Source organism: Danio rerio, chromosome 3, assembly GCF_049306965.1.
Source record: "Danio rerio strain Tuebingen ecotype United States chromosome 3, GRCz12tu, whole genome shotgun sequence".
NCBI classification, from domain to species: domain Eukaryota; kingdom Metazoa; phylum Chordata; class Actinopteri; order Cypriniformes; family Danionidae; genus Danio; species Danio rerio.
Window position 1 is genome coordinate 25691546 of NC_133178.1, and position 22230 is coordinate 25713775.

Sequence of the window (22230 nt, forward strand, 5' to 3'; positions counted from 1 at the left end):
TATGATTCACTTACAATAAACTAATTTCACATGATTTAGACTGAAACCACTGTTTATTTTTAATATTCTTCTTTATTTTCAGGTCTTGCCAATGCAGTTTAGACTGTCAGTGCAGTAAAATGTGACTTGAACAAGCTTTTTGGGTGTCAGAGGCGTATGAATACGAAGCACTTTGAAGTAGAGCATACTGGGTAGAATTCCAACAGGGTATGTAACGTGGCCTTGTGCTGTGCTGTTCTGATCTGTGCGGCCAGATTATCTTGCAAGTCAACATACTCACAAAATGCAGCATATTGCAACTCAGAAATTGAGACTGCATGACACTGACTACATTTACATGGACATCAGTAATCAAATTATTTACCTTAATCTGAATAAGACAATAACATCATTAAAGTGTTTACATGAGTTGCTTTTTGAATGTTCCTTTCATGATCCCGTTATAAGCACCAGAAAATACGGATACTGGAAGCCTGTGCTGGCCTTTTTTCCTGCGGTGCTGCTATCAGTGTGTGAAGAGTGGGAGAAGAGGGTTGCATTCACAATCCAACACAATGGGCAGCACATTAAACACATTTTATAAGTGGTCAGAAACTTATAAATAATTCATGAAAGAATAAAGTTACTTTTAAACCAAGCACACCTTTGTTTTTCTTGGGAAATTCCCAATAAGTCTGATGTGTTAAATGACCCGATTCCTATTGAAAAAAACAAAAGTTGGCCAAGATGGCCAACTTCAAAATGGCCACCAAGGTCACCACCCATCTTGAAAAGTTTGCCCCCTCACATGTAATAATGTGCCACAAACATGACATTAATATTACCAACCATTCCCATTTAATTAAGGTGTATCCATATAAACATAATTCATTTTTAATTTGTCGACTTTAACTGAAGTTTGGCACTTTCACTTTCATTAAGGAACATTTCATGCATGCCCCCTGTGACAAACGGGATATTGGCTGTGAGTATAAACTGCTTATAAAGTGCAGTTTAAATGGAATTTGATACCACACACCGTATTGGGTCTATCTATGGTCCTTCACTGACTCGGTAGGAACAGAGAATAGTGTCAAACAGCCGTGTGTGTATAGACTATCCTGTTGCAAATTGCTGTTTACATGGTAGACTTTTAATGAGAGTATTGTCTTAATCGGATTAAAATCAGCATATTGGTGTCCACGTAAAAGTACTCAATAAGAAACAATGAGGATCTAACCTATTAAATACAATAAAGAAGCATTATATTTCTGATGTGTAAAACAGAAGACTGGACTAAGGTGAAGTACAAACCGTTCTTTTTGGGGCCTCTCCAAATAACAGCATCATCTGGACTACTGAGGAGGAAGCCGATGGACATCACAGCCAAGTTATCTTCAACATACTACAAAAGAGAGAATTTACTTTATCCTGGTTTAAAACACAAATCACTATAAAGGAATCAACGTGTCTTCAGAATTCAAAAGAATAAAGATGAATAAGATCTCACCACAGGGGACCAGCCTGAGCCGCTCTGATGAACCTACAGTGAGAACAAGTAGAGAATGAGCTTACCTTTATAAAAAATATTCAGATATCCCAGTATTCTGACACAAGTATAATGTAGAGTCTGTCATTGCAGTGAAGTACCTGCTCCCCTTCTAAGCCCATTATTTTTGGAATTGATGGCCCACAGATGTCCACATCCAGCAGTGCCACCTGGAAAAGGAAAAAAAACAACAACTTAACAATCACTTATCTGTCACTGTATGACAGTTGGGACATTTTTAATCTATTTTATATCGTGTAAATTGGAATCTGAACAGAACCTAAACTAGGGCTGGGCCGATAAATGACATCATATCAAATTGCGACAAAATTTACTGTATGTCGTTATTGATGATAAGCTATGTATGAACCTACGGACCTTTTTACTCGATATTGATTTAAAGAGCCAATCACACAGCAGACAGATGCAACAACAGGAGTCAGTAATTGTGTTGATATTGGAGATATGCTACGCCAATATTATCAATATTGTTTAGCGAGCTCGATTCACTTTCCCAAAAGCAGTATTAGTTGTTAAACTGTTATTTATTTTAATATTGACTAGTTTTACAAAGTTAATTAAGTAAAATATGTTAAAATAATCATACAATTAATAAAAATAGTAATTGTTTATTTTTAGAAAATACAACAAGGATTTTTGTTTGTGTACGGTATATATGCTATCAATGACAGTGCTTCAGAATATTATATTTTATATTGTATATCATAAGTATATTATTGAAAAAATCCTAATCTGTTTTTGTTAATAAACAATACCTTAAAAAGTTATCTTATGAAGCGTCTAATTTTTGTGGCTCACTGTTGTGATACTCTTTTAAAGCTGGAAGCATTTACAACTTATATCAAAATATATATTGTTATTGTTCAAAATTAAAAAGAATTAAAGACTGCATTTTTGCCATATCGCCCAGCCCTAACATAAACTATATATGAAATGTATTAAAGGATTAAGCATACAAACTTGTTGTTGTTTAATAGGGATATACTGTAGATGTATGTATGTACTTTTATATAGTGTGCATTAAGGCTGCACTATATATGGTTTCAGCATCGATATAGCAATGTGGTCATTCGCAATAGTCAAATCGCAAGATATGCAATGCTGAGTTTGTGTTATAATTTATCATTTGCATGTGTTTTAGAGGCCTGCTGTGACTGTATGAGGATTTTAAAAACATTCAGACATAAAAAATTGTACCGTTAGGACTTTAATAATGATTAATTATATTGAATTGTTTTTACTATTAAACTACTGTATAATTGAATTCTTTTATACTAGAAAAACGACAACACACTGATTATTTTAATTGTAACTTTTTCTTTATTGTATTTATCTATGCTTCTAATTTCTTTATTTGCTTATTAGATGCACTCCCTTACAGAATAATCCCAATTAATCTAAAATGATCAATTCTTTCCTAATAGAGATGTACTCGTATATGTATTCAGTTGTATTCATATCATAATATATATGGTAAAATAACAAAAGATTGCAATGTTAGATTTTCCAATATCGTGAAGCCCTAGTGTGCATTTTACTAAGACGTTTAACAATTCGATATATTGTTGTAAAAAGCAAGGGCAAAAAAACAAATAAATAAATAAATAAATCCCCATTAAAAATTTTGTAAATTTGGTCCATGCAAGTTAGCATCTTATTTTTTTGTTTAAAAAAACTAAGTAAAAAAAAAAAAGAAAACACAGATAAAAAACTAAATGCTTAAAAACTAAATTAAATAAAAATACAAACTGTTAGTTAGTTAGTTTAGCAAACTAAACTAACTAAAAACAAACCAAAATGCTAAGCAAAAAACAAAGCACTAAACAAAAGATATATATCATATATCTTTTATATTGTTATCTTCATAGCAGTATTTCTAGAATTTGTGAAACAAAGAATATCCTAAACAACAATAACATGAAAATAAAAGAAAACTAAAAACAAACAGCACCAAACCAAACAAAACAAAACACTAAACACAAAGCTAAATCCTAAACATAACTAAAGAAAATACCAAACAAAACCCCAGCCACTGCAGTGAAATGAAGTTAACACAAGATGTCAGCTCACTCACACACAACACACACTGTTTCAGTCTGACCAGCACTGACTCATACCTTAGACATTGCATAAGACCTTCATAAGCACTTCAGTTCCATTTCTGTACATACAGAGCACAACCACCTCCAGTACATGTTTAAGCTATTTAGACTCATCTTTGAATGCCACTTCTACCCCGCTGCGACTCAGAAACATAACCTTTCCATTGCCTTCATGGTATGAATGAAAGCATCAGGTCTACTGTCTAGATTAGTGTGGGTTGAGCCTGTACCAGACCTGAGGGCTATATCTGAACTCACATCTGCAAGAGAGCTGAGAGACAAAAACAGGTGCTCAGAAAATACTGGCAAAACTGGGAAATGTGAAAGTTTTCTGTTCTTTAAAATTATTATACAGCAAAAAACATCTGCAATTGACAACAAACTCTATCAGACTATATAAAGTATTGAATAATAATAAAAAAATTAACAACCTAAAATACTAAACAAAATAAAATTATATTAAAAAATAATAATTTAACTTTTTAAAAACTTATTTTTTATTATTAAAACCAAATACTAAACAAAATAAAATATCAAATTAAACTTTATGATACACAACAAAATAAGTAAAAAACAAAAAAATAAATAAATTAAAACCAGACTAAATACAAAACAAGATAATAAAATAAACAATACTTTTATTATGAAAACTAATTAATAATTAACTACTTATCTACACACAGCAGAGCCTCCCAGAAACATCTGCAGGTTAATTTTGCAACAAGAAAAATAAAATCTGGAAATCTTTTCAAGAGATTAAATCTCTTTTAATTTACATTTTTTTTATAGGAAATCATCAAAACTTTTCCCCTCCTCTTACAATAGACCTTCGAGGGCTTCAGCATATGTTTAGATGATCACACCGGCACAAATCTCCCACCAAAAGTATAGTCAGTGCTTGTGACTAATCTGTGGACATCATAGAAATTCCAGATGTGTTGATGATCTAACTTTTTGGATCTGTAAAAGCCATTGCTTTTTATGCAACAAAGACATGTCTAACAATGGATACGTATATAAAATGTACTTTAAATCCATCACAAAAGTGTCACAAAGTATTTGTTTTAAAAATGTTTTTGTTCCAAACCTAAACACAGTCTAATAAATGTATGGCCTTCTAGCCCTGGGCTTGTGTTAAGTGTCATTTGTTCAATGACTAAATTAAACAGAAATCTCTTTTAACACCCTCAGTTTGGTCTCACTGTTAAGCAGTTTATTTCTCCCATGCTGTTCCTCTGCATTTCATTTAAAGTGTTTAAAAAGTTTAACTCTGTTGGTTTCAAAATTGTCCTAAGAAAAGAATGGGCAAATGGGTACATTATATACTATTTGTATACACATTATAAATCGCCGGCCGCTTTATTAGGTACACCTTACTAGTCCCATGTTGGACCCCTTTTGCCATTAGAACGGCCTTAATCCTTCAAAGCATAGATTTAACAAGGTTCTGGAAATATTCCTCTGAGATTTTGGTCTATATTGACAAGATAGCATCACACAGTTGCTGCAGATTTGTCGGCTTATCATCCATGACATGAATATCCCATTCCAGCACATCCCAAAGGTGCTCTATTGGAATGAGATCTGGTGACTCTTGAGGCCATTTGAGTACAGTGAACTTATTGTTATGTTCAAGAAACCAGTCTTAGATGATTCGCGCTTTATGATATGGTGCGTTATCCTGTTGGAAGTAACCACCAGAAGATGGGTACACTGTGGTCATAAAGGGATAGACATGGTCAGCAACAATACTCAGGAGTTGCTGTCATATCATGGGTAGATTAGAAATGCGTTAACGAGCAGTTGGACAGGTGTACCTAATAAAGTGGCCGGTATGTGTATAGTATATTCCATCAGGGATCCCACTTAGAGGCAAAAAAACAAATTCCCTTTCTTTAACCTGACTTTCGATCGCTAGTTTGTTTTGACATAATATATGCATGACTACTGTGTATATTTATTATGTATATATACTGCAAACCCAAACATGCATGTTTACATTTGAGAAAAGTATTCTTTATATAGATATACAATATGTACATGACACGAAATTATATATACATTTAAATATCAAAGGGAAAAAAGTACAGTTTTGTTTTTATGTATATGTATGTATATATGTATATGTATGTATATATATATATATATATATATATATATATATATATATATATATATATATATATATATATATATATATTTAAGCTTTTAAATAATCTTTGCCCAGCATTATTATTAACCTATCACATAAAAGTATTTGTTCAAAAAGTGTATTCGTTCTAAACCCAACCACACAGTCTAACAATCAAGTGGCTTTCTAGCCTTGGGCTTGTGTTAAATGTCATTTATTGGACTGCTGAATTAAGCAGAAAGCTCTTTAAACACACCCTCGGTATGGTCTCACTCAGAAGCTGTTTATTTCTCCCTCCCTGTTCCTCAGCTTCCTGAAGGAAATTTACTGAAAGTAAACTGGAGAGTGAATGCAGCACAAAACCCCCTTTAATAGTCCCACAGGAACCGAGCAGGTTCCCCCTCTCTCTCTCTCTCTATATATATATATATATATTTCTCTCAGGAAATGGCTGCTTGGTGAACAGGGTTGTAGGGAGGTTAAACTAGTGGCAAAAGTCAAGGAATCGCCTGCTGAGCTGCAAGGGAAGTCGCTGCACTTCCTCCAAAAGTCTGAAAACAGTTCTTCTGGCAAACGCTTCTCTTTTTCCAACACTTCCCTTTTCTTTGGATCAAAACACAAAATGTATGGGCTCGAGTGTCTCATTTGGCCTTCTTCGAAACCCTTGGGACTCATCAAATATATGATGAGCGAGAGATGGAAAGGCACGTCTTAACCTTAGAAAAATGTTAAGAATCCCACAGACCTCTGGAGGGAATATGGAACATCCACAAACTGGCCTGTTTTCAGACCAGATGTAGGTTTGGCTATATGGTCCTTCTAGAAAACAAAAGAGACTTCAGCTACGTTTCCATCCAAGTTAAGCAAATAATTTGTGCATAATAACAAGAGAAGAATAATGGCCACTGACGAAGGAGCTGGTATGAAATATAATGGTAATATTAAACATTACCATGGTTTGTCCAAAAATTATAATGTTCTTCAAAGTTTCAACCAAGGCTTCACAATATTGGAAAAACCGAACATTTAAAATGTTTTTTTATTCTGCAATATATATTGAGACATTTCAGTAATAATGGCAGACCTAATTACCTCAGACAAACACAGCGCACTCAAACACTGCAATGGATTTTACTTTTCTCCATAAATTTGTACCGGAGTTGTAGCAATAGTTATGAGAGACGGCAGGGGAGTGTGAGCTTCAGGTCAGAATAACAACACAAGTGAAAATGAGTGCCGTATAGCAGCAGTGAGGAGATTGTAAATAAAAAAAGGATTTAAAGAAGTCATCAGAGCGGCTTTTTGGTTTCTTTTCTTATGCATCCCAGCCACTAGCACCCCATCTGAAGGAGTTTTAAGCATAGGGGGTAATGTAGTCATTCAACTTCACAATTTGTAATGTTGCAGTTTGTATTTGAATAATGATAATTAGTTTCTTTATTTGAAAGCTCAGATTTGATTATCATATTTTTTGTTGTTTACAGAGTTTGAGGTTTACTGTATCATTATTATTCACACCTTTAAGTTTGCTTTAATTGTTCAGTATTTATGCATGAACATTGAACACACTTTGTAACATTTTATTTATCAAGTCTAAAGAGGGTCACACACCAGAAGCGCCACTCAGCGTCGTGCCAAGCAGCACCATGCATTTCAGAATTCTAAACATAGATTTCTACCAGGATACACACACCGGTGCCGCAAGTCGATGGCACCCAGCCACGACTCAGGACACTGTTCATATTTCTGCCACGCCACAGAGCGCTATCAAATTAGTTTCATTTTAAATAACATGCGAAAGTGCGCGTCTGGTGAGAGCTACTTTCAACTGTCATGTGCGCGTTATGTCACGGCGCTGAGCGATGCATCCAGTGTGTGACGCCCTTAAAAGTCTCTTTACTACTTATGTTTATTTTATTATAAAGAGATCAGATATTTTGTTTAAATATTGTTTTTGACTATTAAAACTATCTGCCTTAATAATGTTGGTAAAATAAAGTGATTAAATAAATAAAATTTGCTAAATGTTTTGTAAATTATAATCAATAATTAATCGATATCAAATAATTTGAAAGCATGATATTGTGATTTTTTTTTGCAATATCACCCAGCTCTATATTGTAAGGAAGAGCCTAAAATATAATAAACAATATACAAGCATATATAAATTCAATAAAGAAAAATATAAAAATTAAATAAACATTTTATTGTTTTATGAGGAGTCAAACTGTATTCATGTATACAGTAATTGGATAATCAAATATAAAATTATACTTCATAGTCTTCGTTTAAAAAAAGCAATTCGATAAGATTAATCATTATTAATTTGTCAAAGTTACTAACGGTACTATTTGTTATGCCTAAATCCTTTTAAAACCCTCACACAGTCACAGACCTAAAAAAAAAAATGTAAAAAAAGCTTGCAAAATGCTAAACTATAATCCAGACTCAACATTGCATGTATTCACGATGTGACTATTGTGAATGATCATTTATGTGCATCCCTAGTTTCAACATTATATAATACCTCCTTAAGTATACAGTGCTATTAGAATCGCAGTCAAAAAAATTGCAAATTATTGTGCTATATATTAGTTCAATAATGTTTTCACTTAATATTTAGCATTTTTAGGTGTAAAATAAAATATTAAATTAATATAAAATATTTTTATGATACTAAATTATGTTTAAGTACGATCCATTTATGACCTGCTAACTATATTGGTTTAAAAAAAATAAAGCTTTAACACAATTTTAATAAAAACCTTTATAAATATTAAATCATTTGTAGAAGTTTTAATAATAAAAGTAAAAGTATTATTTTTACATAAAATGCACAAAAATGCTATTTTTTAAAACAAACCAAAGCAATGAATGTAAAAAAAAAAAAAAAAAAAAATCTCTCAAATGAGACCTTTTTTTAAAGACAGTTTTAAACATTACTGCTATACATGATATAACAATAATGTCATTTTTGATCACAAATAACTGAAGTGAAACAATGTTTATGTTTAGATCCATGATTTTGTGGGTGTCTGTTCATCTAGCAAGAGGTGAACTGAATTCATTCATTTTATTTTCTTGTCGGCTTAGTCCATTTATTAATCCGGGGTCGCCACAGCAGAATGAACCGCCAACGTATCCAGCAAGTTTTTACGCAGCGGATGCCCTTCCAGCCGCAATCCATCTTTGAGAAACATCCACACATACACATTCACACACACACTCATACACTACAGACAATTTAGCCTACCCAATTCACCTGTACCGCATGTCTTTGGACTGTGGGGGAAACCGGAGCACCCGGAGGAAACCCACGCGAATGCAGGGAGAACATGCAAACTCCACACAGAAACGCCAACTGAGCCAAGGCTCGAACCAGCGACCCAGCGACCTTCTTGCTGTGAGGCGACACCACTACCTACTGCGCCACTACTTCGCCTGTGCACTAAATTATTAACTAAAAAAACATTACAATAAATATATAAAATTGTTATAAGTAGACTGTTAGGTTGGGGTTAGCGTAAGTTGACATGTTCTTGCAAAGTTTCTTATAGTCAGATAAATGTCTGTTGAAGGAGCAGTATTAACAGATATTAAGCAGACAGTCTACTAATGCTCAAATAGACCATCAAAATAAAGTCTTACCCTTTTTTCAAATACTTGGATAGAAACCTGGCTAATGAACGACACATATTAAAAGTACTTTTAATAATAAGCAATTTGAGTACACAGTTATGCCGTGGACACACATGAATTAAGCATGAGAAATTCTGTTGTATGGTGATGACAAAAAGGGGCAGAATAAAAGAAAATGATTACACAATGTATCATATTAAACAAAGTATTATATCATATTTTACATTTCTGTTCACATTTTGATCTTCTATTGGTTTCTCGCAACCCCGTGATGCGATTTCTCAGGTCAGAGTTCACCAAGCTTGAACTTTGAAACGCAGCAAACTGCAAAACTCGTCACATGAGCTTGAGTTTCCGTTCTGTCACATTCACATGCACATGTGCACTGCGACCACAGCTACAGTGTAACAAAACTGAGTAATGTGGCTTAACAGTCAAAGATCTATTCTGGTACGCCACTGGCTGTTGGTTTAAAGTCTGAAAAGGGAAATTTATAAGTCATATTTAAAGACCTCTCAGGGTTTAGCGACATCACACTATCATTCAATATCTAATCAAATGCGTATACCAAAACAATCAATTACTAAAAGAGTGTATGCAATACAACAACCATAAAGAACTGTGACTTTTAAACTGTCCAGCTGTAGACAATTATTCTCAGCCATCAAAACAAGTGGCTGCTAAATCCATCAGGATTCTGCAGACAACGACTAAACCACCAGCATTTCCTTAGAAAGCAGCCTGGGACACACAAGAGAAAGTAGAAACACTTTTACATAGGCGCAGTTCTCTCATAAAGGGTATTTACCTTCTGTTGAAGAGGAGGAGGAGGAGACAGACAGAGTTCATCCAGAGGGAAATTCTTTCTTAAATCTTACTTCTTCACACATCTTTAGGCAAGTTATGAAAATATGCCAGTGTATCTCTAGAGACCATCAGAAAGAGATTTGATAGTATAAAACGAAAACAGCCAGAGATTTAAAAATGAAAATATGTGTGGCTTCTGCTTTAAGAATCCAGAACCAAAAAAATTGGTGTTTGCATCAGCCTAAAGCACTTATAATGGCCCAAGAACAAGACATTCTTGGGTCAAACACAAGTCTCTTCCCAGTTTGAGTTGGGCGGAGTATTCCCCTGTTTTCAAGACTATCAGACTGACTGTGGAAATAAAAAACACAAATGTTTATTTTCTGAATAGACTGGTTTTTGGTACACAAAAAAATTTTACCATGAATTTTCCATAAAAATATATTACAATTCATTATTTCTGCAGTATAAAACTAATTTCAGTAAAACATGAACTGGAGTTATTATAGTTAATCACAGCTCAAAACTAAAATGTTAAAAGAATTGTTATCTAAAAACATAAATATGAACATTTTATTATTTCAAGAGTTCACACTTAGCTGTTGATTGATTATAAAGCTTGTCACTATAAACTCTGGTTGTTTACAGTGAATTAGAAACCAATTGTTGATCATGTGTTAGTCAATGCGGGACCAGCTGTGGTCAATCATAAACACTTGATCATCTAAAAATTTGTTTATTAATAAACTTCACTTAGTTAAAACGAAATATATAACAAAATTTTAAAAAATGAGCTAAAAAAAACAATAACAAAAAAATATTATTATTTACTAAGATTAAGATAAAAATCTAACAAAGTTCAAATAAATGAAATTTAAACTGTTGGAGTTACTCAACTACACCAAAACCACACTGGTGTGAAATGGAGCTGACACAGCAGGTCGATCCAGTTATCATTAACATACCAACTTCCTCATTAACAGCCACATAATGCTTCTCATTATGCTGCAATGATGACTTCATCCCTGTAATGCTCCAGTTACTGTGAGTGAAAGCCATACCTGTAAATTACACCACTTTTTTCGACTTCGCTTTAACCTTCAGTCAAGGCCTGAAGCTCTTAACCTACATTAAAATGTAAATTGAGTAAATTTAACACGCATATGCTTATTAGCAAAGAAATCAGTCATGGGGTAAATAATATGCCTAATATGATGATCTACACTAAAGAGTGAAAATTTATGCCATTCAGGATGTCTTTAAATTGAAAAGTATGACCTTTAAGAGTAGTTGGCTGGGTCTGGTGAAGTACAAACTCTATTGGAGATACCTGAGAAAATAAAGGTAGGATAAACAAGGTCATGGTAAATGGCTTCTTTTATAGGACAACTGCCATTGAACAACACTTTACTGTTCACTGGTATAGTCAGGGATGCTTCTACAAGCCAAAATGCCAGCTCACTTCATTGAAAACTAAGTCAGTTACTCAAAGCTACAGTGATTTCTGGGCCACAGGGATCATCTAATTAAAATTTAAAAAGTAAAAGTTACTTGCAGTTGTATTTGCCTATTCTGTATTTTAGCCCTAGGACATCTTTTTACAGCATTGTTAGGGCTCTCTGGAATACTTGATTCTGATTGGTCAACAACCAAATTTCAAAATCTTATTATCAGATAACAACCTATGCAACTAATAACACAGGCTCATCCATCCTTCAAATCTTTCTGACTGTTGAATACATACATACAAAGGGGAAAGTATTGAACATATGTTTTTTCCTGGTAATAATATATCTAAATGAGCTGTTGACATGAAATTGAAATAGATTTTGGTAAAAATCCAAACAATAAAATAAAAAATATAACAAAACAAACAAACAAAAAAAAAAATCTGAAAAATGAGTTATATGTAGGGAGTCACGGTGGCGTAGTGGGTAGCACGATCGCCTCAGAGCAAGACTACTGAAACATATTTAATACTTTATATAAAAGTCTTTTTTGGCTATGGCAGCGTAAAGATGCCCCTTTTATGGAGAATAAAGTCACATGAATGGCATAGGTTTGAGTTTTTCTCAGACTTCAACAGAGTGTAAAAATCTTGATGGTTCTGTGGGTCTCGTCTATCAAATGTGATCTTTATTTTGTATTTTCTATTGTCTTTAAGCCAGGTGATTGGCAGGGCAAGCTTGATTTTCTTTCTCTGAAAGCATCTGAGTTTCCTTGGCTGTGTTTTGGATCATTGTTAAAATGTCCACCCTGGTTTCATCATCTGATAATGCAGATGTCGGACTGAAGCAGCTAATATTCATTGACAATGAGGAAGGACAGAGGGTTGCTGAATAACTACTGAGAGATTTCAGCTGCTGTCTGGGATTTTACTGCTTTTCTACACCTTACTTTCTTCATGTGGTCAATACTAATATTATTCCCTGCGTCATTTCATTTTATTATGCATAATTTCATTTGGAAACTAGATTTGTTTTCTTTGCATATATGAATTTCTTTGGTTGTTACCAACACCCGGGGAAAATATCACATGTGGGACATAGTCAGCATTAGAGTATGGAAGCTTGTTTCCCCTAAAAAGATTAGAAAAACAGACAAAAAGTATTTGTAATATAATTGTGAGAAAATATATGCAGCATCTTAAAATTGAACTGAAAATAGGTACAAAATCATTTCAAAAAGACTAAACAAATATGTGATGATAAAATGATCACCAGTTTTCTCTTTCTTTTCCAAATCTAGTTCTTACACATGAACTCTTTCCGACCGTCTGTGAATATGTGTTGGATGACTCTTATCTGCTCACAGGTTGCACTAGTGGGGCCTCTCAATGCTTTCTTGACTCGTTCGGTACTTAGGAAGCGTGAACACAACGCACCGCATACAACAGGATGTTCCCACTCGAGCTCACAGCCCTTGCGGATTCAGAAGAGGGACTTTTGACACTGCAGATAAGTGGAAGCTATCAGCACACAGGCCTGAGTGAAGATCACGGACACACACACAAGGTTTCAACTGTCAACAGCTTCAGAGAGAGAGAGAGAGAGAGAGAGAGAGAGAGAGAGAGAGAGAGAGAGAGAGAGAGAGAGAGAGAGAGAGAGAGAGAGAGAGAGAGAGAGAGATTGAGAAAAAAAGACCACCTCAGTTTTATTTTTCTGAAGGCTACAGTATCCTATTACTACGAATATCATGTGCTTGAGAAATAATAACAGTCCATGAAAAAAAAAATCAATACAAAAAAAAAATATATATATATATATATGTTGTTCCACAATCTGCCAGTGGAGAGTGAGGCCTACACTTCAGTTTTATGTGTATTCTAATATAAGGTGTGTGCATGCCACAGATTTTGTCATTCTGTATGCAGCAAAAACTGGGGAGCTGAAATTTCGTTGTTAAACCTTTCTGAGTTAATTTCTGCTCTCAAAATGTAATTTTAGCACATATAACGTAGAATCGTGTCAAGTGTTGGAGTCATTTAAAGGAGTTGATCATCAGAGTTGCAGCAGAGTGATGATACACTGCCCAAGCGCCCAGGCTCCCACGCATTTTAAGGGTGCTTTCACACCTACACTTTTGTTTCGGAACGTATCTCGTTTGCCCAGTTAGCGCGGTTCGTTTGGCATATGTGAACAGGAAAATCGCGCTTAGAAACTTTGCAGTGTGAAAGCGAACCGCTCCAAGAGCAAAGAGCAACAATGTAAAAATTGTAATCTCTGTTTCGGAACAACTGAATCGATTCACAGGTGTGAAAGCACCCTTAGTTAGTCCGTCTCTGAGAAAAATTTCCATTAATAGCATGGTGTGGTTTTTAGTGGTAAGTACATTTTAAGCTATTATACAGAGGGAATAGAGGGAAAAATGAACGCAGCAATGTACAGAGACATGAATCACTGAATCAAAACCTGCTTCATAGTGCTCGTGACCTCAGACTGGGGCGACAGTTCGTTTTCCAGCAGAACAATGACTAAAGCACACCACCAAAATATCAAAGTTGCTTCACAGCAACTCAGTAAAATGTCCTTGAGTGGCCCAGCCAGAGTCCAGGCCTAAATTCTATTGAACATCTATGGAGAGATCTGAAAATGGCTGTACACTATCGTTTCTCGTCCAACCTGATAGAGCTTGAGAGATACTGCAAAGAGGAATGGGCAAAAATTCCCCAAGACAGAAATGCCAAGCTTGTGGCATCATATTCAAAAAGATATGAGGCTGTAATTGCAGTCAAAAGTGCATCAATAAAGTATTGAGCAAAGGCTGTGATTACTGATGTACATCTGATTTTTCAGTTTTTTTATTTTTGATAATTTTGCAACAATTTTAAGAACTCTTTTCTCACAGTGTCATTATGGGGTATTGTGTGTACAATTTTGAGGAAATAAAAGATTTGAATCCATTATGGAACAAGGCTGTAACATAAAAAATAAATTGGAAAAAGTGAAGCGCTATAAATACTTTCCAGATGCACTGTATGTATTTAATTATGATATGATGTGTATAACAGTAGCATAAGCATTATGCAATACAGAGCACATAAAAACAAATGTAATAGCCCTATATTTATATCAAAACAAGGAAAGATCAATTATACTAAGTAAACATACAATGAACACACAGCTTGTTTGACTAGTATTTGTGGTATTTCAGGGTATATAGAGGAATCGGAGATTGAAATTCAATACCTTTTAACAATCAATACCTTTTGATTTCATAAACTACACAGCATCCCAATATTGCAAACTTTAGCATACTGATATTAAAATTTAATACATTGTAAAATAGCGTTAAAGACTTTTTAATACTTTTAAGGGCCTTAAATGTCTCTAAATTCATTTATCAATTGTAATACTTTTTAAGACCTCGTGGACACCCTGTATTTATTGACTAAATCCAATAAAACCCATTAGAAATAAACACTAATTCAGCCTACACTGGAGTGACCCTAGTGGGAAACCTCAGGGAGTTAAAAAAATTACCTTTTTCTATTTCAAACATGCTGATATAAAGCACAAATTATTTGAAAGGGACATTTTTTACATCAAATGTTGAGTAGGCATGGGACGATAACCGTTTTCAAAGTGTACCGTGGTTTGGAATAGTCAAGGTTTTAAAGCCACCAAAATGTTCTACTGTCCCTACAATATATGTACTTTTTTAACATTTTTTTTTATTTAGTTTTTTAGGACAACAACTGAAAAGATGATTAATGATGCGGTTTTAAAATAGTGTTTTTAAAACAAATGAAGACAGCAGAAATCAGTGATTTATTTGAATAATTTGACCTGACATGTTTACTGCTCCAAAATATTTTAAATGTTTCTAAAATAGAATATATTGTGTTCAATGGCGGAAAAAGTTTTGTTTTTTACCAAGACATTTAAAAAGAATATATTTTAGAGCAGTAATCACGATACCGGGAAACCGTGGTGTTTTATTTAAGGTTATCATACTGTCAGAATCTTTTACCGGCCCATGCCTAGTGTTGAGAACATTTACCTGTTTCGATGCAAGCTCAAATGGTCAAATCTGGTTTAGGGAATATGTTACAGTGTTGTATATGAATTCAAGTACTAAGTACTCGATGCTACACTTGAAATTGAGCTTACTTCATAATTGCTAAGTCAACAAGAGGTTTAGCACAAGTACATACATTCACTATTATTTATGACGTGTTACTTGTAGGTTAAATTTAAGCTACTCCCATTTAAGCTACTACTCCCATTATGCAAAATTCACTTCTATCATTTTTATAATCCCCGTAAAACCACAACAGCCTCTCCCAAAGCATGATGCAAGATTTTCACCTACTTGCACTTTAAAAAAATTGCATTCATTTTCTTTCCGTCTTAGTCCTTTTATTAATCAGGGGTCACCACAGCGGGGACCCAGCTGAGCCTCGAACCAGCGACCTTCTTGCTGTGAGGCAACATTACTACCCACTGCGCCACCATCCAAAATAGGTCACATCCAAATAGTGGTAAATGTTGACACACTGTATTAAGTGATCTGTGGGATATTTGCCCAAAGCAAAGATGGCAAAACCAATAGGCATCTCTTTTGACAAGGGAGAAGATTAAGGGCTTGCAAAACTCAATAGCCCGATGTCCCGGGGCTTTGCTTTTTCCAGTCGGGCTACCAAAATTTATCCCCACCTGTCCGAAGGGCTAGTGGGAGTAAAATATATATTTCAATGCCTTTACATTCACTCAAAAATTGGATAGCTATGTAAGTGCTTTGCTACTGATACGGCAGCAATAAATAGACTTTTTTACTTGAGAAAAGGCACAATGTAAACAATTATCTCTTTAATAACAGTGTTTCTATCAATGCACAGCACTAAAGCGCACAAACACTCATCACTCACACAGAGATTGCACTGACATAAAAATTCAAATACAGAAATAGCCTAAGCTAAGTTTAAAATTTAGTATATCGTATAGATTTCATTATATTTCAAATCACTTTACTGTGTCATTAGCAGCATAAACTGAAGAAATATTTTGTAAATGTATGTTTTTGTTTTAATTAATAGATAATGTATTTTCTATTTGGGCTACTAAAATTTATATTCAAGCTACCAAAAACTGAGTGCCTGCCCAAGGGCTACCAGGAATTTTAAAATTTTGCAAGCCCTGGAATTAAAATCAGTATCTCCTTCAAACTAGTGTTAGTTTAACCTAGTACTCATTTAAAGAAGTATAAAGATTTTTTTCTTCCATGGATTAGTTTTAGAAAGAAAAGGCAAAATATGAGGACAAGAATAAATCTTTTGGTAATACTTTATAATAACTGAACACTGAATCATTTATTAAGCATTAGCAAATAGTGAATTCATTATTTGTTAAGCATTAACTCCACATTTATAGTTGTTAGTAAGCACTTTATAAATGCAGCTATAAATGCCATATTCTTGACTTATACCCACATTTATAATGTGCTTAATGATTGTTTTTTCATACTTAGTTAATAATAATTTTTTCATTACTTATGCATTGCATTGTTTACAAACTAGTTGTTTATAGTTGGGGCTTTTTAAAGATAATTCAGAATGAGTTAGTAAATGATTAATAAACTATTCAAATTAACATGCGCATATCCTATTATTGAGGCATATAGTAATAGTTAATTTTTGTGTTAATAAATGCTTCATTAACTCAATTTCATCCAGTTTTGTGTGACCTAATCTAAAGTGAGGACTATTTATGCTTTATAAATCCTTTATAAATGACAATTAAAGGCTCAGTTATATTCTAAACAGGAAAAAAAGCCAATGTAAAGGCATTTAAAAATATACATGAACCTGTATTAAACAAAAAATCTTTGCAATCTTACGTAAAATACAATTACAGTACAGTTTAAACATAGCTAAATAACTTTTGTATGTTGTATCATAGTATATTGTTAAATTATTATATTGTTGTTTTATCCAATTTTATTTCATTGTATTTATTTCTAATTGTATTTTTAGAAATACAATATTCATTTGGTACTATGCCTTTAATTGTCATTTATAAGGAATTTATAAAAACAAAATTGCATGAAGTTGAAATGTTAAAGCATTTGTTAACATAGTAACCATTACTAGATGCCTGATTATTAAAATATATAATGTTGATTTAAATAGTTTATTAATCCGTTACTTACTTATTCTGAATACTTCTTAATAATTGATAAGTGATAAAGTATGAAAACACAATCATTAAGCACATTAAAAAAAGTGCTTATAAAGTCAAGAATACAGCATTTGTACCTGTTAACTGCTCACTAACATTATATGTTAGTGAGCAGTTAACACATTATATGTTAACTGCTCACTAACATATAATGTAGAGTTCATGTTTAATAGATTACAAATAAACTATGTGCTAATGCTTAATAGATGATTCATAGTGTGTAGTGTAGTTATTATAAAGTGTTACCAATCTTTTTATTGTTTCCTGATGCTGATCATCACCCGCTACCAAATGGAGTATTCTTTAAAAGGCTTTTTGCTCATGAAAAGACATGGCCATTAATTTTATAGTGACCTTTTTTTAAACACTACTGGAAGCGGAGCCCATGAGGTTTGAGTTCTCTCTGCTTTTTATATATCGGCTGACAATGAAATAATCCCCATTCTGGAGGTCTCCAAGCTGTGCGATTTAGATTGTTTGAAGGATTGAAGATTATTTCAGTCAGTGAGCTGCCAAAGGGTAAACTGCAGCCGCAGTCTGCACGCTGACAGCACTATTGTGGCCGCAGTTTGCTGAGACGAGATCAATACAGCTCTCCCTAGTGCACTGGCTCAGAAAGAGTCCCAGTCACAGCCATGCTCTTCTCAATGAACCCGGTAAACACAGCTCTTTCTGCCGCAGAGCCCCACAATGCTCTAAAAATAGCCAGCAGTCTCAGATGGAGAAACATTATTGTGAAGTGCTTGGCTCGGATGCAGAATTTCAAACAGAAGCTTTTCCTGCTCACTGCTCTCTTGTAGTGATTCATTCAAGTTCGAAAGCATAAGTATTATGTTTTCCCTCAGCGGCTGCTTGGTTTTCTTATTCTGATTAATAGGATAATGTCTTGCTGAAGGCACTACGCTTAAAATGTCTGACATGATTTCTAAAGAGTTTCTGAACAATGAAATGTGATTTAATGTTCCTAGTGCTGGAAGGCGGAAAAAAAAAATTTCTGTAACTAATCTACTGGAACAACAAGGTGAAAATTAATCAGATTTTATTTCAAATCAGTCAGAGTCAGGAATCTAAATCAGCTGTGGCATTTCAAATTCTGATGAGTGCAAAAACACGTTTTTAATCAAAAAGGGCAGATCATACTTGAGTCTTGATAGAAAAATATAAATTGGTAAAACACCAAAATTTTATATTCCAATAAATATTCAAAGAAAAACACTAGAAGATACAATAGCTTTTCAAACTATTTACAGAGGACATATTGCATATTAGGGATGCACGATATTGAAAAAATCTGATAATGCAATATTTTATTTTTCAATGTTTTTATTTCAGTTTTGGAAGATGGTTTGAATAGCACTTTTTGATGGTTTGCTGGGGAGTCTAACAGTATTTGGGTACAGAATTTGAATAATCACAATACTTTTCTTTTTGTCTTGTTTTTAGTCCAAAGATTTAAAAAAAAAATGACTAAAAAAATATATAGTTTAGTGTTCACCATCAGAATAAATAAGTGAAAATGAAGAGTTTTTTGCTTGTTTTAAGAAATTTATTTGCCAGTGGGGTAAGTGAAAGGTCAGTGTATCTTTTGGTCATTGGATTTTCATTTTAGAAACGAATATTTAAAAACAAGACGTTTTTTGATTTTGGTTTTTGAGTTTTTAATTAAAATTAGAATTTAGAATTTTTATTTTCAAATTCTAGAACTGTTTTTAATGCCTCCTTCACTTGAAATGATTCGTCGTAAAACTTCGAGAAGTGGAAGTGTTAAGGTTAACAATATTAAAACTTTCTTTTCAGAAAAGTGTTCAGTTAAGCAACGTGATGTTTGCATGTAACGTCAAAATAAAGTTGTTTCATATAAAACATGCTAACAAAAAATGATATAGCCTATAATCGGCCTTTATACAAGAAATATTTCATCTTGATGAAAACATGTCTTCACAAAATCCCGTTATCACAAGAAAATACCTTTATAACATTAGGGTAAAAAGGATAAAAGAAAGTTAGTAGTACTTTAGAAGGCTTCACTGTGTGTGGCAGCATTGTGTCATTGCAAATGAGTCGGCCTATCTGGTTTCAGAATATAAAACACAAGCCTTTATTCGTTTTTGTTTTCTGGTGATTTTATTTTTTGCTTTTCAAAATAAAAAATGAAAATTAAATCATTTTTGAATTTTGGGTTTTCATTTTTCACCATGAAATAGAACAACAAGCCGTTTTTTGAATTTCGTTTTAAAATTCAAAAACCAAAATCAAAAAACGGCTCGTTTTTTGTATTTCAATATTCGTTTCTAAAATGAAAATCCAATGACCAAAAGATACACTGACCGTGACATAATCTTTTTTTTTCGATTTGAAATGTAGATATTTGGGCTAGAAACAAGACAAAAAAATCTAAGATTTTTGTTTTGCATAAATCATATAAATTCCATATAATACAGTGATTGAATACAATTCTGTGGCTCTTGCTCAACTAGAAACCAGACTGGACATTGCTTATCTTTGTAATGTGACTATAGCGGATGCGCACATTGCGATATCGATGCTGAAACGATATGCTGTGCAGCCCTATAGCATATCCACATTTAATGTTTATGAATCATATATTCTATGACATGATAATCTAGATGAAGAGTTTTCATACTTTTAGAAGCCATGATTCCCAAATAAGATCATCCTCATGCAAGGAAACCCATCCTAAAATGGAAAGGTTATCTTTATGGTTTAATAGTTTAAAAACTCAATTTATACTATCAAAATATAAATATTTTAAATAGTTGTAAAATGCAATAAGAAAAATGTCTAGTTTCTAATTTTTGTTTAAAAAAATGTACTCACAGCATTGCATTTATTAATATTCACACTTATTAGCAAAATTATATTAGCAATTTTAGTCTAATTATATTTATTTATTCAAATACATTTTTGTTACTTAAATTTCTATAAATATTCTTATAAAATTTATTTTGAATTGAATAATATTTACTTTATTATTTGTTTACTAATTAGATAATTTTGATAGATTTTGTTTATTTTCTTTTTATATATTTTATTTCTACAGTTTCAAATGGTTTCAAATTATTTATTTACACCAATAAGAATTAAATAATTAAACAAACACAAATACTGAACTTCAAATATTTTTTTTGCGTTTTTAATTTTTTTAAACAAATTTTGGTCATATAAAACTCAACAGTGACAATTATTTAGTAAGCATTATTGAGCAACCTGTAGATACAAATTTAAAGCAATAGCACCTAAAATATTTTTTCATAAAATGTACAGATAATTTACTCCCACAGCTCAAATCATTCAGAGCCCATAAAACCTATTTAAACTGCATTTTGGAAGTTCAAAATACCTGGCACTGCCCAAGCCCACCATATCGAGAAAATTGTTGAAATGTTTTACAAAAAAAATTGTACAACTCAAGAATTTGGGCATCCCTGGCAAAAGAAATTGACACCATTTGTTTTTTGTTCCGGAGGGGAACTAAATTGGATGGTCCAAAATAAGGAGGAGAATGACCAGGCAGGTTTAAACTGACAGAAAGACTGCAGTGAGTTAAATGAGGTCTGCAGAAGAGCATATCTGAACACCTACACATCAAACCTTAAATAGATAAGCTACAGCAGCAGAGAAAGAGCACAATAGTGCCACTCTTATCAGAAAACAACAGCAAAACTCGACAACAGAAGACTGGAAAAAGACTACCTCATGGGCTGATGATTCCTGATGAATGTCTGGCACTGTTTGGAATTTAGTGTAGGGCTTTACACTTTTTTTTACACTTTATTCAAATGTTTTTACAAAACATTTAAATAAAAAAACTAATTTAAAATGTTGTGATAAGCTAAATCGCAAAGGCTGCTATGAATACAACACAAACATATAAACATATTTTTACAGCAACTGAGAGCAAATGCATGACTCTCCTGTTCATGCCGTGAGCACAGAGTTATTCTCCCCAATTGGCAGTGTCCAAACAAGCCACAGGTAAACACCATAAACAAACACAAACAGGAGAGCAAGATGAACTGATGATAGCGAACAGACTTGAGTTTCGCTCTCTCTGTCTTGACAGCATAGTTTTATCAATGGATCTGATATGGCAACAAGCATATGTTCGTGCAGACAGGTCAACTACAGTACAGCCTAAAAGCACTGGATTCCCTGCAGATTTACTGAGAACTCACACACATAGAAACAGAGAGAACGCGGGGGACCACATGTAAGACCCCATTCTTTTCATGTGGCAATTCAGAGGCTAGCACACATAGATTAACATCAGCATTTTTTCATAGTTTTAGTTGAATGCAAACA

General features: G+C 33.4%; 1 protein-coding gene across 2 annotated transcripts in view; it reads right to left on the reverse strand.

Moving 5' to 3' along the window:
* nubp1 (nucleotide binding protein 1 (MinD homolog, E. coli)) overlaps positions 1–22230 on the reverse strand; it is a 47999-nt gene that overhangs the window by 19624 nt on the left and 6145 nt on the right. For both annotated transcript variants that reach the window (NM_001017538.2, XM_073940371.1), the window contains 3 exon segments: positions 1294–1384; positions 1490–1522; positions 1630–1698. In NM_001017538.2, coding sequence (NP_001017538.1) covers positions 1294–1384; positions 1490–1522; positions 1630–1698 — 193 coding nt within the window.